Genomic DNA, 27042 nt, shown 5'->3' on the forward strand with positions numbered 1-27042 from the left:
ATTTGGGGATTTGAGATGTAGACCATTCTGAGAGGTAGAAGTAGATTCTGAAGTCTTAAAATCTCAGCTCAAGAATTTCATGGGAAACAGTCAGTAAAAAGTAAATAAGAACTGAGGACAGCTGAGCTGAGAAGATGAAAGTTCAGTCTTAGTAGGTGAAGCGAGGGAGGATGAAGGAAGAAAACCCACAAAGGATGCCAAAGTGTTGGGGCGGGGGATGGGTTTCACGGGCAAAGGTTTTGAGAAACAATATGAATCCTAGAAAATGTGTGATGTGAAATCTCTCAGGGGTAGTGACTAATCAAGTTCATGGGAGAGAGAAGGTAATGTGATCCTGGGATTTAGAGCTTGGCCAGTGATTGCTGCTGGGGAAAACCCTGTGTGTGACTGTGGGTGCCCTGGGAAGACTAACTTTCTCAGGTAATGCACCAGGCTGTGACCATTTGGAACCTTGCCGGAGGTCCACCCTGCCCCTCCTTCAGGTTACTTGGACCTTCAAATGATTTTTTACTTTAAGATTTCTGATTTAGCCAGGACTTTCAGGTTCTAGAAATCCAACACTAACAGACATGGAACAATTTATTAAGCAGGCAATCCACTGAAAGATACTTCTGACTTTAGGAGCAATTGGATTCAAGGGGCCAAATGTTTCATTCCTTGATTTAATAAGATGTATGAAATCTCTGTTATGTGTCAGATATCAGCCCATACTCTAAAGATATAATAAGAAGCAAAACAATTGTTTTACAAGTTAATGTATACTGTATGCTAAACGTATCCCTCCAAAATTCGAATGCAAAAATGTAACCCCCCAGTGAAATGATATTTGGAGTTGGGGGCTGTTGAGAAGTGATGAGATCATGAGAATGGGAGCCTTGCACATGGAATTATTACCCATATGAAAGAGACCCTAGAGGGCTGCCTCACCCTTGGCCATCTGAACACACAGTAAGAAGATGGTCCTCTCTGAACCAGGAAATAAGCCTCCACCAGGTACCCAGGCCCTGGTGCTTTGATCTTGGATTTCCTACCTTCCAGCACTGTGAGATAAAGATTTCTGTTGTGGATAAGCCAAATGGGCTAATGGAAAGGATGAACCCATTCGATTTGACCCCAAAAGTCACTTTCTTCCTCTTCCTTCTTCCAGTCCTATCTTCCTCTTCCTCTCTATTCTCTTTCCCTCACTTCTCACTCCTTCCTTGCCACAATTTTTCTCATAACCTTTTATTTCCCCTCTCCCTTCTCCTCTGGGTCTCCTTGTAGGATCTATTTTTGGAGATTCCCTGATAGTGCAAGGTTTATCTAATACCAGTTTACAGTATCTAATATCAGTTACAGTAGGGAAAAATATACCTTCTCTCTAATACTTCCACAGCTGATTCTCACTAATTTGTATGTTATAAGTTTATCTGTTGGCTAGAGAGCCTTGACTGAGAATCAGGAAGAAAAATTGCCGGGATGCTGCTGAAAAGACACAGATAAGTTGATGGAAGGGTGAAAACAATGGCAATCTGCTTTGTTCTCCCCGAGTCAGTCCTTCTTTGTGCATAGTCCAATTGAATATTTATACTGTTAGACTAATGGGTAGGGCCTGGAAGTCCTGCTAAAACACCATGCTGTCATTCTTACATTATCTACATTATATGTTGATTATCCTTCCTTTGAGCATTGATGAGGTCTGGCAGATAAGGGTCACGGATGCATCAGCTTTTCCCTTTCCACTTTTACCTCCTCCCCATCCTCACAACCACTACGGAGTCCAGAAAAATCTTGATTCTGATGTGATCACAGTATCGTGATAATATATTTACTTTGTGGCCACTGCTCAAATTTCCTCCACTGTAAAGAGGTATTACCTATTTCTATTCCAAGAGAAATGTCATTAGAGAGCAAAAAAGGAAATATTTAGAAAGTTCTAGACACTCAGACTATGATTTATACATAATGTACAGGTATCATGAAATGTTCAAGGTTCTATAAATAATGGTGCTATTTGTAGTAAGGATATGAATTCTCTATGCAGTGTTTGAGGGTAAGTGGGCACCCCTCCAAATATGATGGGGTGACTGCTGGATCAATAGATAATTTTTCCTCCTCCCTCCTGTTATCTAAATCATAGGTTTAAATGACAGTGCAGTGTGTGGAAGATAGAGTTCACAGCACATTATTGCTTTCTGCCATTCTGGCGATTTTGACTTCCACTTCTCTAAAATGACAACAATTTGAAGACTTGGCATTTGATTAGCCCCTCATACATCCAATATATTAGAGTCACAGCTATACACATTTTAAAAATTCTTCATACATCCAGTCAAGGAGATAGTCAAACAGATAACTTCAGAGAAAAGGAAGAGAGCAATAGGTGTCTGTCCTTTATAGCCATGCCCCATGTATTTACTGTTGTGCCCTGGAACCTGGTTGATATGCAACCATGGAGCTGATGAAAGCACCAGGATGTCGATTGATGTTCCCAAGGCCACCATGAGTGACTGCTTGTATTAAACAATAGAGTTAGGTGGGATGAGAGACTGGGATGGAACAGCATTTAATGAAATACTCATTTTCAGAGATCTAAAAATTAATATCATTTACAGCTGTGTATTACTCAGCATGTTAATATAACCACATTATACACATCTTTAGTATTTTGGAAGGAGTGAGGAGACAAAGAGAGAGACAGAAACAGAGAGAGAGAGAGAGAACACAGAGCCTTGTCCAACATGTACGAAGCCTTTTGTAAAGGAGCCAAGGGTAATATTATAAATATGACAATTGAAATAAAATGTTGTGCTTTTCTTAAAGACTAGTTGTAAAAATCACAACTGGCATGAATGGCCCAGTCCTTCTGTTTAGGGCTCAACTGGAAATGTGAAGGTCTTTCCTGTACCATCTGATACTTTGGCACACTGGATGTGAATTGAGAGCCAGAGGCTGGGAGAATAATACATCCCCTATAGAAATCAAAATCAGGAAATGTGTTCCCCCCCTTCTCATCAGATCAAGCCGTGGACCCACCTTGAATGTGTTTTGTAAAATAACACTCAAAGACTAAAACAAAGTTTAATAAACATGGTCCTTCCTAGCACAGCAGATGGTGACTAGAAAAGGCACCTGCAGTAGTGGGAGCACTCCCGCCTGCCTTCTTCTTCTTTTTTTAATAATGATATTTATTAACTGGCTATCTCAGTTGTAGACTCAATTCTCTGTAGGTAAAGATAAAGAAGACAAGTGAGGAGCAGACCCAAGAGAGGTTACTTTCTGTGGGCAGAAAGCAGCATAGGAAATATTCCTCAAACAGATTTTGTTGATAGCCTTTGAAGAAAAATACATGAAACTCTGTAAAACAATAGGATCCAAGCAATTTGGAAGTAATTTAGATACAGAATAGGAGAATCCCTGAAATGGAAGACTTGAGCTCCTGGTCAGATACTACTGGCAAAGTGATCCGACTCACTCTGCCTCTCTCTACCTCTGTTCTCCTCTTCATGGATATGAAAGGTTGGAGAAAGGGAGACAGCTGACATTGGCTGCATTAACTCCCTGGTCAGCTACTGTGCCAAACACCTTACAGGTCTATCCCTTTTAATGATCACAGTAGTTCCATAAAACAAAGCATTATCCACTTTCTAGAGATGAGAAAACCTGGAGTGGCTGCGAATTCCCAGCCCTTTCTGCAGAGCCTGGATGGCTTCCCCTAGAACTGGGAAGGGTGATTCTGTGTTCTCAGTGGTTGTCCTGGCTCGACAGCCCACAGTTCTGTACCTTATCTCTGACTCCTTGATTCTACAGATGCTAAGCCTGGAGGCAAGTGATGTTGCCAAGTCACAGATAGATATTGGCAGGCAAGGGTCACAACTAGTTTTTGTTTTCTTCTTTTCAGGCAAGGCATGAAGTAAGTGGAGGACTGACACAATATCACACATCATGATATTATCAGGTGATGATGTCAGAAGGAAAACTTAGGACTCCCTTCATACCCGCTTCTCAAACTATTTTTAATGTGTAGAGTTTGAAAGTTTGAGGTGGGGGAGACACGGATGAGACTTCTGTTTGATTCCCTAGGAAATAGAATTTGCTCTTAATGAGCAAACCACTGATTATTTAACGAATATATATAAGAATCCACTATGGAAAAGACTGATCTGAAGTTTCCACTCCTTAAGAATATCCCAGACTAGTTGTCTATTTAAAAGGAACTGCCCAAAATATTCCTTCCTTAAAGAGAAATAACTTCTCCTTCAGGGATTCTAGTTTTTGGCAAGGATTTCAAATGTTATCTGCCTGAATAGAGAAAGCAGAAGTACAGGTGATCCAAAAATAGTTTCTAGGTAGTTTCTAAATCAGTTCTTTAATTTTTTCCAAGGCAAAAATACTTTTCTAATTACCCTGAGTACTGTTAATGCCTTTTATTGTTTCCAGCACATTGACATCATGATTGATTGGCCTGCTAACCTTGTGCAGAAGACAGAGCATTTATTATGCTACCCATTGTGCCTATGAGAAAACTCAGACATAGAAAAGTGGGGTGAATCATTATTCTAAAATCAAAGCCTAATAAAATGGGGCTGACACTAGGATGCAAGTCAGTCTGTCTTCTCTTTCTTTAGATGATTGGCTTCCTGTCCAATTGAGGCTGATGATTTAAATTTATGTCCACATGCAGACATAAAAGGGCAGGGGAATGGATGGCAGGTGGCTTGTAAGTCCCCATTTTCTGTGCAAATCCGAGTATTGATTGGGATATTATTGTTATCCCTGCCTGCATACCTTATTTTTTATAAAATGGGAGCTAACAAAGGGCCAATGAGTTGACTATACCAGCCAATGTCCAAAGTTACCTAAACTCTAATCCTTTCTCTAACAATCTGCAACCTCCTAAACAGTGAAAGAAATACAGCAGCCATGTCCACTGCATTGCTGGATTGCCTTCAGCCAAAGACTGGGAGGCTGGGGAAATTGGCATTGCAAATACCACGTAAATAGAATACCAACAACAGTGATGTGGAATACTAACATCTTCAGAGATTCTCTGAGCTGGCAGACCAAGACAGCATCAGCAGTAATCACATCATAAAGAAGTTCTTCTAAAAATAAGCTCTACAGCTGATCTCAACAGATCCCTTGCCATCATGGAGAAAAGGCTGGCCTGTTTTGCTTAGTGTCTTCCCAGAGCAAATCTTGCCAATTCTTTCCTTAATGACTTTCTCTTTGCCACTCCAGGTGTCTCTCTTTTCTATTCTCATCTTACCCAGGCTATAAGTTCCAGCTCTTTTCCTGTGGCCCTCTGTGACTGCCTGACTTTCCAAGTGCAAACTGCTCTGAGTAACTCCACAAGCCCTTGACAATGGTTTCTGCCTGGCCATTAGCCCTGATAGACTCATGTTCTGGTCTCCTCACCTGTATTAGGAGCTCGTTGAAGGTGGGAAGGCTTTTACTTTTTCTGTGTCCCTCGTGGTGATCAATGTGATGCCTCCCTTCTAAGGGCCATGTGCCTTAGAAATGCAGGTTATTGATGCCGGATGACTGATAGAACCTCCGCCCACAAAATGGGGCAGTCACTCTCTCATATGTCTGTGACAGCCCCAGGTACAGTCCTGACTGTGACTGTCACACCTGGGGGTGGGGTTTCACCCATAAACAATACAGGATGCACAGCTAAATGTGAGTTTCAGATAAACAATTATATATTTTTTGACATACATACATACATTCCTCAATTTTTTAATGTTGAAAATTTTGAGGGCTGGCATGTGGCCCTGTGAGTTAAACTGCCACCTGCAGTGCTGGTATCCCATATTAGAGCCCAGTTTGAAACCTGGCTGCTCCACTTCCAATCCAGCTACCTGCTGATCTCTGGGAAGTCAGCAAAGGATGGCACAAGTTGTTGGGCCCCTGCCACCTGTGTAGGAGTCCCGGACGGAGTGCCAGGTTCCTGGCTTCAGCCTGGAACAGCCCTGGTTGTTGTCACCATTTAGAGAGTGAACCAGTAGCTGGAAGATCTCTCTTTCTCTCTCTCTCTCTTTCTCTTTCTATCACTGTCTCTCCCTCCTACCATCCCTTTCAAATAAATAAATAAATCTTTAAAAATTTTAAAATTTTAAAATGTCATGTGATGCTGCACTTACAGATTTCTCTCTACTCACCTCTACCCTAACCCCAGTCCTGTCAGATCCTACCTTTATTTAAAATTTTGATATTTTGTAAACCTGTTTTTATTTTGACATGAATTTTGTTTTCTTAAAGTGCTGCTTCAAAATATTATTTATCTTGAATACTGAGTTCCTCTGTGCCTCCTTAAATCCCCATCCTCATTCTCCCCTGGCTGGCTCTGATCCTCATTTTCCCATTTATAAAGTGGTGATACAGACACACCAGTGCAGGCTGGAATGAGCTCCATGGCTTGCACTTACTCTCGGCAGTTAGTTTGTGTATCCCAACCGTCTTAGATTTTTTTTTTTCTTTTGTCTGTTGAAACAAGTAGTGATCCACTCTTCTCTGTCATAGCCACAGTGGATCCAAACTGTTGACTCTTCATTTTTAAAGTAAGTCTTCATCACTGTAGTAAGTGAAGAGGACACAGGGAATCCACGGGTCTCAGAAATAGCACGGTCCTGATGGCTTCAGTAGTGTTCCATGGTCTAATGGCAGCCATCTTGGTAAGGAAAAAGCCATCTGAAAGGAACAGCCCGGCTGCTGAGTAAGGGGAGGCGTGGCACGGAAGTCACATTTGCTGCACTACCACTTGCCCTGCAGTGATAAAGTGGAACATTGTTCTCCAGAGACTTTTGTTTTCTGAGAGCTACTTGCAGGGTGTTTCAAAGTTGAACAATGTTGGTGCTGACACTGGAGCCCCATGCTTGCAGTGGCAGCACCCTATTTGAGAGTGCTGGCTTGAGTCCTGGTTGCTCCCCTTCGGATTCAGCTTCCTGCAAATGCGACTGGGAAAGCAGCAGAAGGTGGCCCAAGCACTCAGACCCCTGCCGCTCATGTAGGAGACCAGAGGAGAGTTCTAGGCTCTGGCTGCAGCCTGGCCCAGCCCTGTAAGGGCCATTTGGGAAGTGAGCCAGCTGATGAAAGATTCTCTCTTTCTCTGTGTGTATGTGTGTGTGTCTGTCTCTCTGTCTGTCTCTGTCTCTCCCTATCACTCTGCCATTCAAATAAATGAATATTTTAAAATGCTGTAAAGTGTTGAGGATGGCATTGTAGCATAGTGAGTGATGTCTCTGCCTGTGATTCTGTCACCCTATATGGGTGTTGCTTCAGGTCCCTGCCCCAGTATCAGCTGCTCCACTTCCAACCTAGCTTCCCAGGAAAAGCAGTGGGAGATGGCCCAAGAGTTTGCATCCCTACACCCCTTAGGAGAAGACCCAGATGAAGCCCCTGGCTTTGGCCTGTTGGGGCCATCTGGGGAATGAACCAGCAAATGGAAGATCTCTTGTTAGTTTCTCCTTTTCTCTCTGTAACTCTTTCAAATAAATAAGCAATTTTTTTTAAGTTGTAAAATGTTAAGCACTTTATTTTTAAGTTTTCTCTATTTACAAACCTCAGTGAATATATGTGAGTTAGTATATGAACATGTGAAAGGATGGTGGTAATGTAGAGGCTGTTAGATGACTTAAAATACAGAGGTATATGTCTTGGTTTTGACTAATTTTTTTTTTTAATTAATGGAGAGAGAGAACAATTCTATCTGCTAGTGTACTTCACAGGGCTGATACCAGGGACCAGGCACCAGGAACTAAACCAAGGTCTCCCACCCGGGTGATAGAGACGCAGTTGTGCACCATCACAATAGTCTCCGCGTGTCTGCGTTAGCAGGAAGCTGGAGTCAGGAGTGGGAGCTGGGTGTTGAACTCAGGCACTCTGCTAAGGGCCATGGGTGTTATTGCTGGCATCCTACTAATTAAGCTGAGTGCCTGTGCTGGGTTTTGACTTTTTAAAGAAAATTTTATAGGAGTATATATCAGATGTTCAGAAAAAGTGGTTAACTAAGCAAGTTGCAGAAAAGACTGAGTGCTTTAAACCCAGCTGTGTAGATCTGCTATGTATGTCTCGAGCTTCTGTGTTCAAGATTTTGTCTTTGAAGAAGAATATTAGTATGTCTGGATGGCAACTTTTATGGGTCCCAAAAACATACTGTTCATTATAGAGTACCATGCCTGGCATCTCATTTCATCATACGCTAAATTACTACAGAGACCTACATGGTTCTGTACCGAGTATGGAACAAGAAAACGTTTGTCACAGGGACCATAAGTAAGTAAATGTGCAGAGATTTTTGTTTGCTTGTTTTTTTTTTAATCTGAAGTTCAGATAATCTAATAAATTTGATAATCTTTGAAAGGAATTTTCTCTTAAAGGAAAGATAATTTTCGCCATTAAATTAGTATACTTTTCATCTGTGGGGATTAAGTTGCTGTATTTTTAAATTTTTTTTAAGATTTACTTTATTTGATTTGAAAGTCAAAGTTACAGAGAGAGGGAGAGGCAGAAACACAGAGACCTTCCACCTGCTGGTTCACTCATCAGATGGCACCAATGGTCAGTGCTGGACCGGGCTGAAAGCAGGAGCCAGGAGCATCATCCAGGCTTCCTACATTGGTGGCAGGGGCCCAATCACTTGGGTCATCTTCTGCTGCTTTCCCAGACACATGAGAAGGAGGTGGATCAGAAATGAAGAAGCTGGGACAGGAACATACGGGATGCTGGCATCACAGGCAGTGGCTTTATTCTACTCCACTACAACACCAGCCCCTAAGTTGCTGTTTTAAAAAGATAAAAAAGTTTCTGTTTTATCTAGTTTTAATAGCCATCAAAAAATAGGAAAAAATAATAAATCAGTGAAACTTTTAAGAGAATAATTTATTAAATTCCCCCATCTCCTCCCTTCCCCTCCTTTCCCCTTCTTTCCCTCTCCTTTTGCCTTCCCTTCCCTTCACTTACTTTCTCTCCCCTTCCTCCTCTCCTCTATCTCTATCGTCTCTATCTCTATCATATCTATGTTCTCTATCTCTGTCATATCTATGTTCTCTATCATATCTATGTTCTCTATCTCTATCATCTCTATCTCCATCTCTATTTGTATCTCTATCTTCTCTGTCTCTATCTTCTCTGTCTCTATCTCCATCTCCATCATCTCCATCTCCATCTCCATCTCCATCTCCATCTCTCTCTGTCTCTGTCTCTGCCTTTGCCTCTGTCTCTGCCCTCTCCCTGCCTGGTATAGTCAGAAGGGAAATTTTCCTGATGACCCCCACTGTGGGTTGCTTGTTATTCTCACATTTCACCTAGCATTCTCTGCATGACAGAATAGAAATTAGGAACACTGAATTTTCTATTGAAGCATCTCTTGACTTTGGTACAGGACTTGTAATATGACTTACACAATATGGGCAAAAAGTTCTGAATTCTGATATTTACTTAAAACCCTTTCTATTTACTTTTTATCATCTTGATTATCTTCTACTCAAAAAGTACATAATACAGAAGTACAAAATATTTGTACTTGAAGGCAAAAGCAAAGCAAGCTTACTGTTGTGTCATTGCTAAATGTCAGGGGGAGGGAAAGATAGCTATACATAGAGGTGAATATCGACATGTATGTAACCATCCTGAGATTGGATGGCCTTGGGTCAATTTTAATTTTTATTTCAGATGGAAACAAGCAAATTTACAGACCAGATAGTGTTAAGTGTGTATTAAAAAGAATCTATTTGCAGGAGTATGGGGGACACGGCGGCAGAGGCGGGGGTGGGGGGAGGTTGTGCTCTAAAACTCAAGCGTTTTCCTGAACTTATGTTTTAACTTTTAATGTCTTTAGCATTGAATTTTCTAAAACAGAAATTATTTCTCTTTTTTTCATAGACTGGAAGGAAAGAAAAAGGAGATCCTCTAAACATTGCAATTGATAAGATGACCAAGAAAACAAGAGATCTCAGGAGACAGGTACTGTTTTTTGTTTTTGTTTTAAGTGCATGGTGCTTACTACCCATCTCCAAAAACCACCTTAGAGTGAACAGGGACCTGAACATCAGCTCTAATGCACTCAGAGACACAGAAACGTTTCATCAGCAAAGTGGAGATGGGTGAGTGGAGAGGTGTGCTAGCAGCAAGGCTGGTGATGGGACCAGCCCTGAGGGGTGTCCTGTCGCTGACCAGACAGAATCTTCCCAGGCAGAGACTTGAATTCACTGCCTACTACCTCTGATTTCAGTTTTCCAAGTCCTGGGATGGCAAGAGTCTCTGATTTCAGTGGGTTTGTTACTGATCAAGTTCCTGAGACATTAAATGGTAAGCTAGAATACTAATGGTTAATGAGAGTTGCAACTCTCAATCTGATAGGTGAAATCAAGATCTCTGGCCCATGGTGTTGTGCTGCAATGGGTTAAGCCTGCGGCACAGGCGTCCCATATGAGTGCCGGTTCAAGTCCCATCTACACCACTCTGATCCAGCTCCTTGCTCATGTGCCTGGGAATGCGGAGAAAGTTGGTCAAGTATTTGGGCCATCGCAGCCTTGTGGGAGACCTGGATGGAGTTCCACACTCCTGGCTTCAGCCTGGACCCCCCCGCAGATATTGCAGCCCTTTTGGGGAGTGAACCAGGGAATGGAAATTTGTCTCTGTGTGTGTGTGTGTGTCTCCATTTCTCCATAACTCTGATTTCAAATAAAGAAAAGAAATCTTTAAAAAAAAAAGAAAGGGATCTTTGGCCTAGTATATTCCCTTGGAAATATAAATCTTGGAGAAATTTTGTTTATCATTTAGGACATGGGGAACTAAAGCAAGGTGAGTTAGTTTCATGACCTAAATAGTTCAAAATACCTGGAGAAGAGGATTTTGAATGTTACCACCACAAAGATAAATGTATGAATCAAAGGCTATACTAAATACCCTAATTGGATTATTACATAGTATATGTGAGGATATTTAAAAGGTTTGACTATAAAATAAATTTAAAATATCTCAAATATAATAAGTAAAATTAAATTTTAAAAGTTTATAGGAAATGGAGTTAAAAGATAAGTTTATTTTGGTGCAAAAAGTTTTGAAATCTATGCATAGTTTCTTTCATAGTATGCATCCTTCACAATGTTTTCTAAGATTTTATTTATTTATTTGAGAGGTAGAGTTACAGAGAGAGAGAGAGAGAGACAGAGAAAGGTCTTCCATCCACTGGTTCACGCCCTAAATTGTGGGCTGCTCTGAAGCCAGGAGCTAGGAGCTTCTTCCAGATCTCCCACATGGGTTCAGGGTCCCAAGCACTTGGTGCATCTTCTACTGCTTTCTCAGTCCATTAGCAGAGAGCTGGATTGGAAGAAGAAGCCAGGACACTGACCAATACCCATATGGGATGCCAGCACCACAGGCAATAGCTTAAACTATTATGCAACAGCACCAGCTCCTTCAAGATCTTTGTGAAGAGCCCTGGTATGAATGGATTTCAAAAATACTTTAGCACCAAAATAAGCTTACCCTTTAAGTCCATTTTCCTTTTAAAGATTTATTTATTTGAAAGGCAGAATGAGACAGGGAGACGAAGATAGAGATGCAGAGGAAGAGAGAGAGGGAGTGAGAGAGAGAAAGATAGAGATGGCTCTTTTATCTGCTGGTGCACACCTCAAAGTCCACAACAGCTGGAGCTGAGCCAGGCTGAGGTCAGGAGCCTGGACCTGCAGCCTGGTCTCCCATGTTGGCAGCAGGGACTCAAGTACTTGTGCCATCATGCGCTGCCTTTCCAGGCACGTAAGCATGGAGCTGGATTGGAAGCAGAGCAGCCAGGACTCAAACAGCAACTTAACCTGCTGTCCCGCTATTCCCTCTCTGCATGAACTTTTTAAGTACCTTCATATGTGTTTTGAAACATGACATTGTAAATATGTACACTTATTTTGTGCCAATTAAAAGCAAAGTAAGTAAATATATAATTTAAAAAATAAATGGCTGATGACATGATTAGTCTGCTGGGCCCATTTTTGTCTTGGGAAAAATATTTCTGCTAAGAGTCCCTTTTTAATTTTGAAAGTGTTGCATGAACAGTGGTAAATATTCCACTGGGACCATTATTTTCTGTGGTGAGCTCCACTTTTATGAGTAGTATGCTTTCTTTAGACGAGATTCTACCATTCATTAAGTTATAATCGATTTCTACCTGAAGGCATCTTGTCTCCTACTGGTAGCTTTTACATATGTTCATCTCATTCACTAAGTGTTGATTACATTAGTCAGTTAGAACCAACCACTGCCTGTGGCAGCACCTGCCATACATTCTGTAGCTGGAAAAGCTGAATTAATACAATTGCACTGAAGCATTTGGTCCTTGAGCACATCAGGTTCAGAGGAGATGAGCAAGGTACCTGGGCAAGAAGGGGCAAGCACATCTTAGAAATGATTTGAATGAGGGAAACACACCACTTGTCATTCCTGCTGGGCAGCTCTAGGCTGTCTTCAGGATATCGCCTGAAGGTGTAGACATACTTGAGCTAGTGTCCTCCATAGCACAGGTACCATAATTAGTTTTGCAATACGAATATTCTAGTTTGACTGCCAAACTAACAAGCCCCAATGGGGAAAGAATTTCCTTTTTCATTTTACCTTAAATAAAGGCAGAATAAAACACAGTCCTCATAAGCATTAGTAAATAATACTACATATGAGGGGACTTCAGAAAGTTTGTGGCAAAATAGAATTCCAGCATAAGTTTATTTTGGTGCAAAAAATTTGAAAGTCAGACATAATTTTTTCATGACACACATTTCTGATGAACTTTTTGAAAACCTTCACAAATGAACAGATTTCAAAATTTTTGAGCACACTGGAAGATAATGGGTCACATCTGCCTCTCTTCCTCTTAGACCACCTTGCCAAATCCTTGCTGATATGAAATGATATAGGTAGAATTAGCTAGAATGCATGATTATGGAAAACATTGGGTCAAGGATCTGGAGCCCTGGGAGCTATACTATCAGTGTGACTGTGGAGCTTTCAATTCTTGGTCTCCTTTTCTTATATGTAACCAATAGAGATCTTTTTTTTTTTTTAACGATTTGTTTTATTTATTTGAAAAGCAGAGTTTACACAGAGACAGAGGTAGAGACAGGGAGAGAGAATCTTCCATCCACTACTTCACTCCCTTAGATGGTCACCAAAGCAATGGCTGGACCAGGCCAAAGCCAGGAACCAGGAGCCTGTTCCATTCTCCCATGTGGGTGGCAGGGGCCCAAGGACTTGGGTCATCTTCTACTTTGTGCTTTCCCAGGCACATTAGCAGGGAGCTGGGTCAGAAGTGGAACAGCCAGGACATCCCATATGGGATGCTGACATCTCAGGTGGTGGCTTTACATGCTATGCCACAGTGCCAGCCCCTCAGTGTAGATCTTCAATGTCTTTTTGGACTATTTAAATGGTATTAGGCCCAGGAAAATCCCCATTCATTGTGCCAGAGATGCTAAGACCTGACTATCAGATTTTTACAACAGCAGGAAGATATCTCCAGGGCTTAACTAGACTGTCAGCAGGGCAAAGTTCATGAACTGAAATCTCCCTTTTCCTAGATGTGTGTGTGTGTGTGTGTGTGTGTGGGAATTACCCCTTTCTATCCAGGAGCCAGCACCTTTAGCCCTTTCTACCATGGACCCATTATAGCAGTTTTTTGTCTTCTTAGGAAAGAATGGGTAAAGTAATGTTACGTTTGGTGTGACGATTTGTAGAAAAAAGTTTGACTTTAGCAGAGCACAGTGGTAAATTTGAAGGTAGAACCTCTGGTGGCATTTTAGATAATTAAGTGGGGAGCTCCTTGGAGCACTTTCTTAGGGAAGACGGTGGAAGAAGTATGTTCTCCTTGAAATTCTTCCATGCATTTTATTTTTTGCTTACCTTCTGTGAAGATACAGAGGTGGAAGGATCAAAGGAGAATTGTTTCATGATTGTGGCATAATGGTATGCCACATCTGTGGATTTGGTTCAAGCATCTTTCCCTTCCCAGTCTGCCTTTCCACGACTAAGATGGTCCCCATCTGTCAGTATTTGTCTTTGTCCTTCCTCTTCTGTCTCTCCATGTTTACTTGTAGTAGAACAAAAGATCTAAATTGAGACTACCTATCAGTTATGAGATGGAACATACAGTGACTGATTTGCGTAACTTGGGTTGTTCATCAGCTTTGCTTTGGGCAGCTGGTTAATTGGATTCACAAAGTTTAACTTCAGTCTCTGATAGTCTCTATGCAGATGCAGCCCAGTGAATGCTACTGGTCCAAGTGAATGCTTCCATACTGCTGAGATATATCTGTTCTTTCAATTACATAGAAATCTTTGTGAGAGCAGATCCTAAATGAGAACTGTTAGTCATGACTGTTTCCCTGTCCACTTGTGTTCCTTTTTCTTTTTAAAAAGAAAACATTTATTTATTGGAGAGGCAGAGTTACAGAGATAGAGGGGAAGAGGTCCTCCATTTGCTAAATTCACTCCACAAATGGCCACAAGAGCAGGGGCTGGGGCAGGCCATAGCCAGGAGCCTGGAACTCCATCTGCATTTTCCACCTGGATGACAGAGACCCAAGCACTTGGGCCATCTGCTGCTTTCCCAGGCACATTAGCAGGGAGTTGAATCAGAAATTAAATAGCCAGGACTCAAGCTGGAGCTCATATGAGATGCTGACAAAGTGTGGTTTAACCTACTCTGTCACAGCTCCAGTCCCATATGTGTTCCTTTGTATATTATTTAGAAATTAACTTGCATAGGAGAAAAATGGTGAAATTAAAGATTTAAATTATAGGTAGGTGTGGCACGTTTCCCACACTGGGGTGCCTGGGTTTGCTTCCCAGCTCCAGTGCCCAGTTCCAGCTTCCTGCCAGTCCATATCCTTGGAGGCAGCAGGTAATGGCTTGAGTGGTTAGGTCCCTAGCACCCATAGGAAAGATCTGGACAGATTTTCTAGCTCCTGGCTTTTAGCCCAGCCTAGTCATGGCCAGTGTGTGCATTTAGGGGATGAAACAGCACATGAGGACTCTCTCTGTTCACATATCTTTCTGTCTGTCGCTGAAATACTTTTTAGGATTTCTAGAGACTTTCCTGGCTTGCCACTTGCTCAGTCTCCTTCATCTTTCCCAGTGTTCAGTAGTGCTTATCAGAGCTGTGACCCTGGAGCCTGCTGAAGTTCACCTTGCCAAATTTAAAAGGAATAAAATCAATATTGATCATTATCTTGGACTTCCCTAATGAAAGAAAGTGGAGTTAAACTTGTAGACGCTCAAAAAATTGAGAATAATTGAGTAAAAAGGATTGCTGCTTAAGTGAAATTTTCAAGTTAGTAGAACCTCTCTTGAGGCAATATGCCCAAGGAACTGAGGAGTCATTAATTGTGAAAAAGGTCATAGGAACCCATGAGTATTATTTAAAACTATGGGAATGGAGCCATCTTGCCATTTAAAACCATGACAGTGGGCAGTGGTAGGGCATAGTCCTCTTGGAGTATTTTATTTGGAATTAAAAATGGATTTAGGGGAATATAACTGCCAGCATTAAGCATCATGTTCTAATTTTAGAGCTGTGGGCACAGTAGGACCCATATCTGAACTATTGTCACTCCCATAGTTCTGGAATCAGACCACTTCTGTGGCGACAGAAGCTTTTGGCTGACTTCTCGTGTGGGTGCCTTGTAGCGCACGGAGTCCGTCCAGCTCTCAGGGACCCAGTCAGTGTCTGTCAGCTGTGCCTTCTTCCTCCTGCTGCATACCACCTGTTAACCAACTTAGCTCTGGCCTCTTAATTTTCCTATACTTACAGGGATGCTAACTTATTACTTTTTTTCCCCCACGCTGATAAGCAAATTAGGACATAAACGTTTCTATATAAGAAACTAATAAATAGTAATCATAATACTACAGTCTTGCTAAACTTTGCAACTGTCATTCCCTAAACAAATCTAGGGCCCAATTCTTATCCCTTCACCCCGAACAGCCATCACAGTGATATGCAAAATCTCAATTTTGCTATTACACCCCGAAGACTTTCAACAACAACAAAAAACATGAGTAGAACACTTTTACACTAGGATGAGTGCATGTAGAATGATAGTGTAACAAAAAATTGGAAAGCAGCAGACAGAAGGTGACCTCCGGTATTTTCAATTTAATTTAATTTAATTTTTGAGAGGCAGAAAGAAAAAGACTAAGAGAGAGAGAGAGAGAGAGAGAGAGAGAGAGAATGGCCATCCTTTGGTTTATTCTCCAAATAACCATGACAACCCCTGACCTGGCCAAGCTAAAGCCAGGAGCCAGGAACTCAATCCAGGTATTCCGTGTGGGTGATGGGAACCAGTTATTTGGGCTATCACCATTGCCTTCCTGGATCTTCATGAACAGGAAGCTGGAGTCAGGAGCTGGAAGTGGGAATAGAACTCTGGCTCTTTGATGTGAAACATGAGAGTTTTAATCACTAGGCTGAATGCCTATCCTTGGATGGTAAGTTTAAAAATAAGTTAATTTTGGCTGACATTGTGGAGGAGTAGATAAAACTGCTGCCTATGGCACTGACATCCCATATGAGGGCCTATTCATGTCCTGGATGCTCCACTTCTGATCTAGGTCCCTGCTAATATGCCTGGGAAAGCAGTGGAAGATGGTCTGAATACTTGGACCCTGACACCCACCTGGGAGCCCACGATGAAACTCTGGTTCTTGGCTTCATCCTGGCCCAGTCCTGGCTGTTGTAGCCATCTGTGGAGTAGATAGTGAGGGAAGATCTCTATGTCTCTCTCTGTACCTCTGACATCCAAATAAATAAATAAATTTGTAAAAAAAAAATCAGCTTATTAAAACCCTGCCACCAAAGAAGACAACAGAAAAAATTTCCAAGGTTAATAAGAAATAGCTAGAGCTAAAGAGAATCCTCAGATTTACCTCATGTTACCCAATTTCTTATTCAAGAGTACTTTGGAAAGTTCATAGACAAATGGAATTAAAAGAAAAGTTCATTTTGGTGCAAAACTTTTTTGAAGTGCTGGCTTTGTGGCTCAGTGGGTATGCCACTGCCTGGGATGCAGGCATCATATATAAGCACAGATTCTAGTTCTGGCTGCTCCACTTCTGATCCAGGTCTCTGCAAATGTATGTTGGAAAGCTGTGGAAGATTGCCACATGCTTGGGACTCTGCCACACATGTGGGAGAGTTCCTAGCTCCTGGCTTCACCCTGGCCCAGCTCTAGCCATTGCAGCCATTTGGGGAGTAAACTAGCAAATAGAAATTCTCTCTCTGCAACTCTGCCTTTCAAGTAAAATAAATAAACCTTTAAAATACTTTTTATGATGGGAGATGGGGATGGATCAGACCCGCCTCAACCTTTAACCCCCATGCCCTGAATCTATAAAAGGAGCTCTCCCAATCTCTGGCAGGCGACTTCCCTGGCCCCTGCTCTGTTGCTCTGTTGGGACTGGTGAACCTCGCCCGGGAGTGGAACCCCAATAAAAGCCTGTGAATTAAAAAAAATACTTTTTTTTAATTAAACTTTTATTTAATGAATATAAATTTCCAAAGTACAGCTTATGGGTTACAATGGCTTCCCCCCTACCGTAACTTCCCTCCCGCCCGCAACCCTCCCCTTTCCCGCTCCCTTTCCCCTTCCATTCACATAAAGATTCATTTTCTATTCTCTTTATATACAGAAGATCAGTTTAGTATATATTAGGTAAAGATTTCAACAGTTTGCCCATCTAGCAACATAAAGTGAAAAAACTACCATTGGAGTACTAATTATAGCATTAAATAACAATGTACAGCACATTAAAGACAGAGATCCTACATAATATTTTTTAAAATTAATTAATTTTCTATGCCATTTCCAATTTAACACCAGGTTGTTTTTTTTTTTCATTTCCAATTCTCTTTATATACAGAAGATCAATTCAGTATATAATTAGTAAAGATCTCATCAGTTTGTACCCACACAGAAACACAAAGTGTAAAAATACTGTTTCAGTACTAGTTATAGCATCACTTCACATTAGACAACACATTAAGAACAGATCCCACATGGAGTGTAAGTACACAGTGACTCCTGTTGCTGACTTAACAATTTGACACTCCTGTTCATGGAGTCAGTAATCTCCCTAGGCTCTAGTCATGAGTTTCCAGGGCTATGGAAGCCTTTAGAGTTCGCTGACTTTGATCTTATTCCGATAGGGTCATAGTCAAAGTGGAAGTTCTCTCCTCCCTTCGGAGAAAGGTACCTCCTTCTTTGATGGCCCCGTTCTTTCCACTGGGATCTCACTCGCTGAGATCTTTCATTTAGGTCTTTTTTTTTTTTCCATGATATCTTGGCTTTCCATGCCTACTATACTCTCATGGGCTCTTCAGCCAGATCTGAATGCCTTGAGGGCTGATTCTGAGGCCAGAGTGTTGTTAAGGACATCTGCCATTCTATGAGTCTGCTGTGTATCCCGCTTCCCATGTTGGATCTTTCTCTCCCTTTTTGATTCTATCAGTTAGTATTAGCAGACACTTGTCTTGTTTTAGCTAAGACCTGGAACCAACCCAAATGCCCATCAACAGTAGACTGGATAAAGAAATTATGGGACATGTACTCCATAGAATACTATACAGCAGTAAGAAACAACGAAACCCGGTCATTCGCAACAAGATGGAGCAATCTGGAAAACATCATGCTGAGTGAATTAAGCCAGTCCAAAAGAGAAAAATATCATTTGTTTTCCCTGATCGGTGACAACTGAGCACCAAAGGCGAAACCTGTGAAGTGAAATGGACACCATAAGAAACAATGAACTGATCAGCTCTTGTCCTGACTTTAGATGTACAATGTAATACTTTATCCTTTTTAGTATTTGTTGTTGTTGTTGTTGTTGTTCTAGTACTAGTGGTTGAACTCTGTAATTAACACACAATTATTCTTAGGTGTTTAAATTTTAACTGAACAGTGATCCCTGTTAAATAAAAGAGTGGCAATAAGAGAGGGAGGGGATGTACAATTTGGGACATGCTCAATCGGACTTGCCGCAAATGGTGGAGTTAGAAATGTGCCAGGGGATTCCAACACAATCCCATCAAGGTGGCATGTACCAATGCCATCACTCTAGTCCAAGTGATCAATTTCAGCTCACAATTGATGGCTCTGATAGGTCTAAGAATCAAAGGGATCACACAAACAAAAAAAAAATACTTTTTAAGAACCATTTGTAACTTTGTAATATTCACTTCTACAACATTTTTGAAGATCTTTCAAGTAAGAACTCTGGTTGAAGGACAGTCATTAGCAAAAACTTATAAAATCATTGTCCACAAAATCCAAATTATAGCTGATGTGCACTGAATCCTTAAAATGTGCCTAGAAGTGTTCTACATTCTCTTGCATGTATTGTTCATGTGTAGCTGTCTCATCAGCTTTGTGAGATGAAAAATATTGTCACCATATCTATTATATAGATGAGGACACGACGTAAAGAAAAACACCCACAGCCATACAGAGTATAGCTAATAGGAGGCTCCAGCCCAACCAGTCTGCAGGCTCTTTGCTTATAAGCTTTACTCCATCCTGCCTTTCCATGGACCCAGAATCTGCAAGTGGGTCACCCATATACCAGTTTACTCTGGGGGATGCATGAGAGAAAGGAGGAAATTCACAGAAGTATGTAGAGGTCCCTTGTGGATTCTAACAGTACCTCCATCTCTGCAGGATTTGGGAGGGGTCGCATGATACACTGCAGACAGAAAAAAATTAAAAATCTATGTTAAATGTCAAAACCATGATGCTTGTTTATGATATGATATCATCTTTCAGGTCTGCCCCTGTTAAGAATCACTGGATCTTCTTTTGAAAAAGTGTTATTATGTTTAGATATTTGGCTTCTCAATGCATGAATTATAGACTTTGCAAAAACATTTATAGAAAAAAGGGATGTAAAAGTATTCAGTTCTTTTTCTCACATCTGCCCATGAAGGGGCCAATTATTTTTAGATTCGTTATAAGAAAACATTTTAAAATCACTCATTTCTGGATTTGAATCTATTTTTTCTTAATAAGGATTTGAGACCATCCAAATGGCTATGACAACAACAACAACCAAAAAAAATTAATATGAGTGTTAATTTCCCCCAGATCTTAAGGTTTGTGTTCTTCACATGGAAACCTTATGTCCAAGCTGGGGTTTTGTCTCTGGGTCAGCTTGCCACACTAGTGTGGAAGCATGAGATCACAAAATGATCATACAGCAAATGGGATTTGAAATACAGCACATGAGCAGCTCAGTGACAGCTGAACAGAAGTGGATTCAGAACACCAAAACTCAGAATCAAAAGGACTAGAGGAACAGGGCAGAGTAGTTAAGAGGTAGTTCAAGAAAACTGGGAAAGGCCACATTTTGGACATGCTTTTGATTAAGGGTTCTGCCTTAGAAAATACCTGAAAAACAGCCCTGAATGCCAAATCAGTAATACAGTTATTTGTCACCTAGAAAACACTTATTAAATCAACTCCAGCATACAAAATTCTGTCCATTCGAAACAGTTCTTGAAATATCACTGCGGGCACTCTCTTCCCTGGTCAAGGTACTGCTCAGTTCGTGAAGTGGTTTAATTTCCTTACGTGAGTCAATATGAGTTGGTTGGCTTCTCACATGTATACTCAAGTCTGGAGGGGGCAGGTAGCAGGCTTGACAGCTTCTCACTTGCAGGTCTAGATCCCAGAAGGAGTTCAGTAGCTTAATCAGTGTAATTAATCACATTACTCTTTACTAAGCAGAGGGAACTGTAACACATATATGAATAGGGAAACCAAGTCAACTATGGGCTTCAACTACTGATTTATTTTCTTCTGCTATTCCTCTAGGCCCTAGCAGTAAAGGAAAAGTGGGAAGGCAAAGCTCTGAGTCCAAAAACACATACCAGAGAATGAGTGCATTTGATCCAATCTTAGACACCTTCTCTTATTCTAGTCCATGGGAAGTCTTTTTCTTTTTCTTAAGATTTATTTTTATTTACTTGATAGGCAGAGTTACAGAGAGAGCGAGAGACAGAGAGAGGACTTCCATCTGCTGGTTCACTCCCCAGATGACGACAGCGGCCAAAGCTGGGCCACTCCAAAGCTAGGAGCCAGGAGCTTCTGGGTCCCCCATGTAGGTGCAGGGGCCCAAGCTTTTGAGCCATCTTCCACTGCTTTCTCAGGCCATCTTCCACTGCTTTCTCAGCCCAATTGGAAGTGCAGCAGCTGGAACTCAAACTGGCACCCACATGGGATGCCAGCCCTACAGGCAGATGTTTAACCTACTGAGTCACAGTGCTGGCCCCAGAGAAAGCTTTAACAATCCCGATCCTTAGCACATATGTGTGTTTTTGTTTAACTTGTGGGCAAAGACTTACAGATAGGTACAAAAAATAAATGCTGTTTGCAACCTAGAGCTCATTGTTCAGTATGAGTTTTGATACATATAAGAAGGAATATTAGGCTGCCAAAGGCAGTTAGAAATTATGTGAGTCTTGGTAACCATAATGGTTGGTTCTGGAAAAAGTAAAAATACTGAAATAGTTTTAGGTATCAAAAAGAGGTATTGGGGCTGGTGTTATGGCACAGTGGTCTGAGCTACCTCTTGGGACATCTGCACCCCCTATCAGAGTGCTGGTTCAGTTCCTGAGTATGCTGCTACTGATCCAGCTTCCTGCAAATGCATCCTGGGAGCTAGTGGTTGATGGCTCAAGTGCTTGGGCTTCTGCCACCCTTGAGGTGGATCCAGATGGAGTTTTTGGCTCCTGGTTTCAGCCTGGCCCCATTTGGGTTGTTTTGGGCATTTGAGGAGAGAACAAACAGATGGAAGATAGCTGTCTTTTCCTCTCTTGCTGTCATTCTACCTTTCAAGTATATAAAAATAAATAAATATCATCAAGAAGAAAAGGAGTTATATAAAAAATGAATCTTGAGACTGCAAGAGCAAGTGTAGCTTTTTTTTTTTAAAGTTCTATGAGATTTTCCAGGATGAAATTCATAAGTAGGAAAATTTGGAAGATTTGTGATGATTTAAATGACAGAAATTTTGTTTTTTTGCGGAGTGCTTTTCTAAGCTTATATGAGCATTCATTTCAGAACACACAACCTGATTCACTGAGGTTGGCCCATGTTCATTGTTGTAGGCTTTGTTTAGGCTAAGCTTTTCTAGCCAAAACCATCACTAAAAAGTAGATGGAAATTGTGTGGTGCCAGCACACCGGGTTCTAGTCCCGGTCGGGGCGCCGGATTCTGCTCCTCTTCCAGTCCAGCTCTCTGCTGTGGCCCGGGAATGCAGTGGAGGATGGCCCAAGTCCTTGGGCCCTGCACCTGCATGGGAGACCAGGAGAAGCACCTGGCTCCTGGCTTTGGATCAGCGTGGTACTCCGGCCACAGCAGCCATTGGGGGGTGAACCAACAGTAAAGGAAGACCTTTCTCTCTGTCTCTCTCTCTCTCACTGTCCACTCTGCCTGTCCAAAAAAATATGCGAGGTACTTGATAGTAGAAACCATTACAATTCCCATGAAACCTTTCCCAGTCTTTTTCTACTACCCTTTCATTTTGCCATGAAATGAGTAGGCTCTGTGATATGGTTTGAAAGCTCTTAATACATTTTGGGAACCTCTTCCTGCTTAAGGTCTGTTGACATGGATGTACAGTAATAAACTAATGAATATTCAGGAAAAGTAGATAACTTCTAAGTGTGTTGTGCATCAACTCCTATGGCTTCAGTTCAGCTGTATGTAGAGCTGATGATAACAGCTAATCACCTTGATCCTGACAGAATGTACCCAGTGGGTCATTGTGCAATCAGCTCGTAGATGAACACGTCTATTCTGCTCCATGCTGAGGTTACTTCTTGTTACCAGAAGTGACTTCTGATGAAAGTTTTCCCAGGGGAAATTTCTGTCAGCATTGCTGATAATTCTTCATGTCCGCATTCCCTGGGAAGCCTGGATGAATCGGAAACTGAGAAAGTGCGTCATCTTTCTCTAGGCTCTGCCTCACCTGCCATTGTCCCCAGGACAGGTGGAAGCCCATACGTTCCAGGCTCCATCACGCTGTGCCTTTTGGCTGCTGTAGACATCACTGCTTGTCGCTGAGAGCACGTCATCTATCCAAGCAGTGTAGTTTGCTCGGATAGATGATTGTGAAGAAGTCAGAGTTAAAACATTCCTCCACTTAAGGTGATCTGCTCAGGGCTCCTCTTTGTCTTCTTGGGCTGAGTGAAACTGACAGAACTCTTAAAGACAAGCCTCACCCCTCCTTGGCCCTACACAGTTGTGTCCTTCCCACTGTGTTCACTGTCACAGGAGAGTTACAGCCCTGCGACTCCTCCCTTCATCATTCCTTAAAAACCTCATCAGCCAGGCAGCCCAGTTGATACCATTTTCCAAATGCATTTTTAGTCCATTCCTGCCTTCCTATCTTCACTTGCCCTGCTTACTTGCTTTTTATAAGAACGATGGCCACAGCCTCAGAACCAGCTTCCCTGCCTTCAGTTCCTGATAGCCTGGTGGTCTGATAAGCAAGTGTCTACAGATCTGCAAGCCTGTTTACTTGCTCTTGCTTCTACCTACAATACCCCCACCTCACATTTTTTCTTACAGTAGAATTTACAATTTTCTTCTGTATGGCTTAGCTTAAATGTCACCTTATCATTACAGCTTTTCCAATTCCTATAAACAAGTTTTATCCAATAGACTCCTAGAATATTTTAAAGTATCTATATTGTAACATTTTTGTAATAGATTTGTTTATTTGTTTCTACCTGTGACCATGTCCTGTTATTCTTTATTTCCTCAGAGTATATCCTGGGATTTAAATAAATAATGGCTACACAGGTATTGAAGGGATGAAGAATCCACTGTATGCAGCTATCTCACCCAGGAAATACCCCAATCATCAACTTGCCTCCATTCTAAACTCATATGTCCTTGGTTCCATTGTTTTAAAGGCTAGATTTGCTGAATAGGATGGTAACAATTTCCATTTAAAGAGAGGATGCCTTAACTCAGTAGGTTTCTTTTGCATGACTATCTTTAGAGGACTCAAATTCAGGAACTGCCCAAGTGCGGTTACTTGCAGTCTATCTTGAAAGATTCTGATTCCATATGCCTGTCATGGTTCCTTCAAATCTCTGTTGTGATAAGGTTCCCAGATGAGTTCCAGTGTTCTCACAGATTTGAGTTCTGACAGACCGCATCTCAGTCTTACAGGGGTTGTATTTGAAGATTTGTGAGTCCATTCAACTCTGCTTCAATCCATTTGTCCTCACTTCTCCACCTAACAGACAGTGCCTATTTTGAGGGATAGGGAAGTCCTGCTGTGGCTCCAAACAAACAAACAAACAAAAAACCACAGTGTCTTTCCTACTCTTGGGTTTTCACCAGGCTACTTTACCTTCGCTCACTATGTGATGTGTGTGGTTTCTCACACGCTGACCAGTGGCTGACCCCAGCTGGGTACCCTGTTACTCAGTTTAATTCTGATGCTGCCTACCTGCAGACAGTGTCTGGTCTCAAAGATTAAGAGTTCATTCCCACTTGGACTATCCCTACTTCATGTGCAAGTTGCAAGTCGTAGGTTGTCATGTGCACTTCTGAGTGATGGGCTCTAAACTGGGGTCCCCACAGCCCTCTCCTTGGGTGTGATTCATATATTAGAGTGCCTCACAGATCTCAGAGAAACACTCTATGTGTGTTCACCGTGTATCATAAATACACAAAGGAATAGCTATAAGGAGGAGATTTATAGGGCAAAGTGTGTGTAAAGGGGCTCAGAGCTTCCATGCCGTTTAGCATACCATCCTCCTTGCACAATCACATGTTCAACGACCTGGAAGCTCTCTGAACCCTGTACTTCTGGGTTTGTCTGGACATTTCATTATGTGGGCTGACTGATTAAGTCATTTGGCCATTGGTAATCAACTCAACCTTCAGCCCCTCTTCCTGTGGGATGGATGTGGCTAAGACTTACTATTTTAACTCAGTAATTGTGTGGTTGGTTCCCTTGGCACTCAGCCTCTATCCAGAAACTACCCAGGAACCCTGCCTCATTACAATAAAACGTGCCTGTATTATCTTGGAATTTTCAAGGGAGTTAGCAACTCTCTGGCAGATGTTATCACTCAGGAAATTGCAAAGGCCTTAGCCCTTGGTTCTGTGCCAAGATTTAGGACCAAAGATTACTGCATACTAGATACTGGATGCAAAAGATCCTAGATACAGATATTAGAACAAAAGATTCTATCAGTGCCTCTATCTACAAGTAGTTTAGGAGTGCTGTGTCAGGAACTAGGAGCAGAAATACGTAAATTTCTGATTAGTTCACAAGGCTCCTCTCCCCTGGGCCTAGACTAGGAACAAATGATCTGATTGTTTACTGTCCAATGTTGTAAGAGTAGCGCCTGGACTAGGGTAAAGCGAGTGAGTCACTAGCCTAAAGCACAAGATTTCAGGGGACACTCAGTAATGAAGGCAGATAATATTGTGTGCAGTATTTGAGAAAATCAAAAGTGATGCAGAAAATTCATGATGAACAAAATCTCAACAATGTAAATAAAGGTAGGATCACTGTAAATAAGACAGGGGAGCGCTGAGCATATTGAAGCCAGAAGCAAGAGGGAAAATCTGCAATACTGACTGTGTTTATTTACAATGTTGCTATTTTGTTCCTCATGGATGAACCTCTCCTTAGTCCTGGCTCTCCTCCAGAATCTCCTTCTATTAAAGATTTTACTACACCTGCTGTGGGAGAATGTCTTCCCCCCCAAACCCTCTGTATTACGGGCTTTTCGTTTCCCTCCCACATTAGTGGCAAAAGGGCTGACTTTGACATTTTATGAGAAGACACCTTGGACTCCAGATTCCAAGACTTATTTGAATGGTGGTGCCTTTTAGGTTATCTTGCTCCAAATGCATTTCTTCTTGATGTTTATCACAGTGACACAGGCTTTTTACGACCCTCTGAAGTGCTTCAGAGAAAATGGAGAGTGCTTTAACACTGCTGATTTACTCTTTCAGGTCTACAGTAATTTCCTTACTGCCTAATTATAAGGCTCGGTGTAATTTACTCTACACATAATGTTTACTGATGCACATATGGTGCCACATTTCAGGGAACTGTACCCAGAACAGGTATTTTTGTCATACTGGAGCATGGAAAATTTCCTTCATATCTAGATGAAAATGCTAAGAAATACAATCATTTTCACAAAGTCCTCTAGTGAGAGAGAAAAAGTCACACCTATCCTTAACTTGAGAAAAAAAGATACAATCCTATATAAACACTGTTTTAAAAGCTGAACAATGATTACATATCTTTAAAGATTTTCAATTTACTCCAAAATCAGGCCTTTGATAGGAGCTGGATAAAAGGATGGAGAGAAAGGGAAAACAGTAATATCTTTTGGGCTTACTTCTCAGCTAACTTTGAAAAAGAAGATGCTGACTAGTGAATCATGGTTCTTGGACTCTTTGGGATGGATGAGACTCCTAGGATCGTCCTTGGGCAAGAGGTTCTTCTCCAGCTTTCTTAAGATTCTGCCTGTTAGCTTCTGCTTTAGAGATGGGAGCAGATCTCTTCCCCTGGCAGGTGGTACCATTATTGGGTAATTTTAGTTATTAGAAAATAGAATTAAGATCAATCACTTTGGAATTATCAACCATGGATGTTGGTTTTGTGTGCAAAACTGCTTTCTAAGTTTAAGCTTCCGTAGAGAACTCTATTTAGAGTTTCCAAAGACCTACAAGTAGTAATCACTATTGTACATGAAGTCTTATCGCATTGCCTTTTCATAGCCCTGTGTACTAAGAATGACTAACCTTAGGGCCTAAGCAGCTAATGTCCTCTTGTTGTTGAGACAACTAAAATAATCACTTCTTTTGATGATCTGATCGCTTACTACAGTTCATACCTGCTTCCAGAAGGAAGGTGGAGAAGCAAAGCTGTTCACTGAAATGTTTTTTTTTTTTATAAACTGGTATTTGTTTAGTGTCTGTTCTTCCCTTGATCATATATCCATAATTCCTACAGTTCTTCAGAGAATTATTACTA

General features: G+C 41.5%; 1 protein-coding gene and 1 non-coding gene across 2 annotated transcripts in view; both read left to right on the top strand.

Annotated features, from left to right (window-relative positions):
• The window catches only part of CTNNA2 (catenin alpha 2), a 1271675-nt gene that overhangs the window by 983999 nt on the left and 260634 nt on the right, over positions 1-27042 (top strand). Inside the window, exon 8 of the mRNA XM_062208724.1 lies at positions 9865-9945. Within this exon, the coding sequence (XP_062064708.1) occupies positions 9865-9945 (81 nt within the window). The remainder of the gene's footprint in view (positions 1-9864; positions 9946-27042) is intronic.
• On the top strand, positions 21321-21447 carry LOC133773096 (small nucleolar RNA SNORA40). Its single transcript, XR_009867882.1, has one exon. It is a non-coding gene; the product is annotated as a small nucleolar RNA SNORA40 (small nucleolar RNA).

This window comes from Lepus europaeus, chromosome 13 (assembly GCF_033115175.1).
Source record: "Lepus europaeus isolate LE1 chromosome 13, mLepTim1.pri, whole genome shotgun sequence".
NCBI classification, from domain to species: domain Eukaryota; kingdom Metazoa; phylum Chordata; class Mammalia; order Lagomorpha; family Leporidae; genus Lepus; species Lepus europaeus.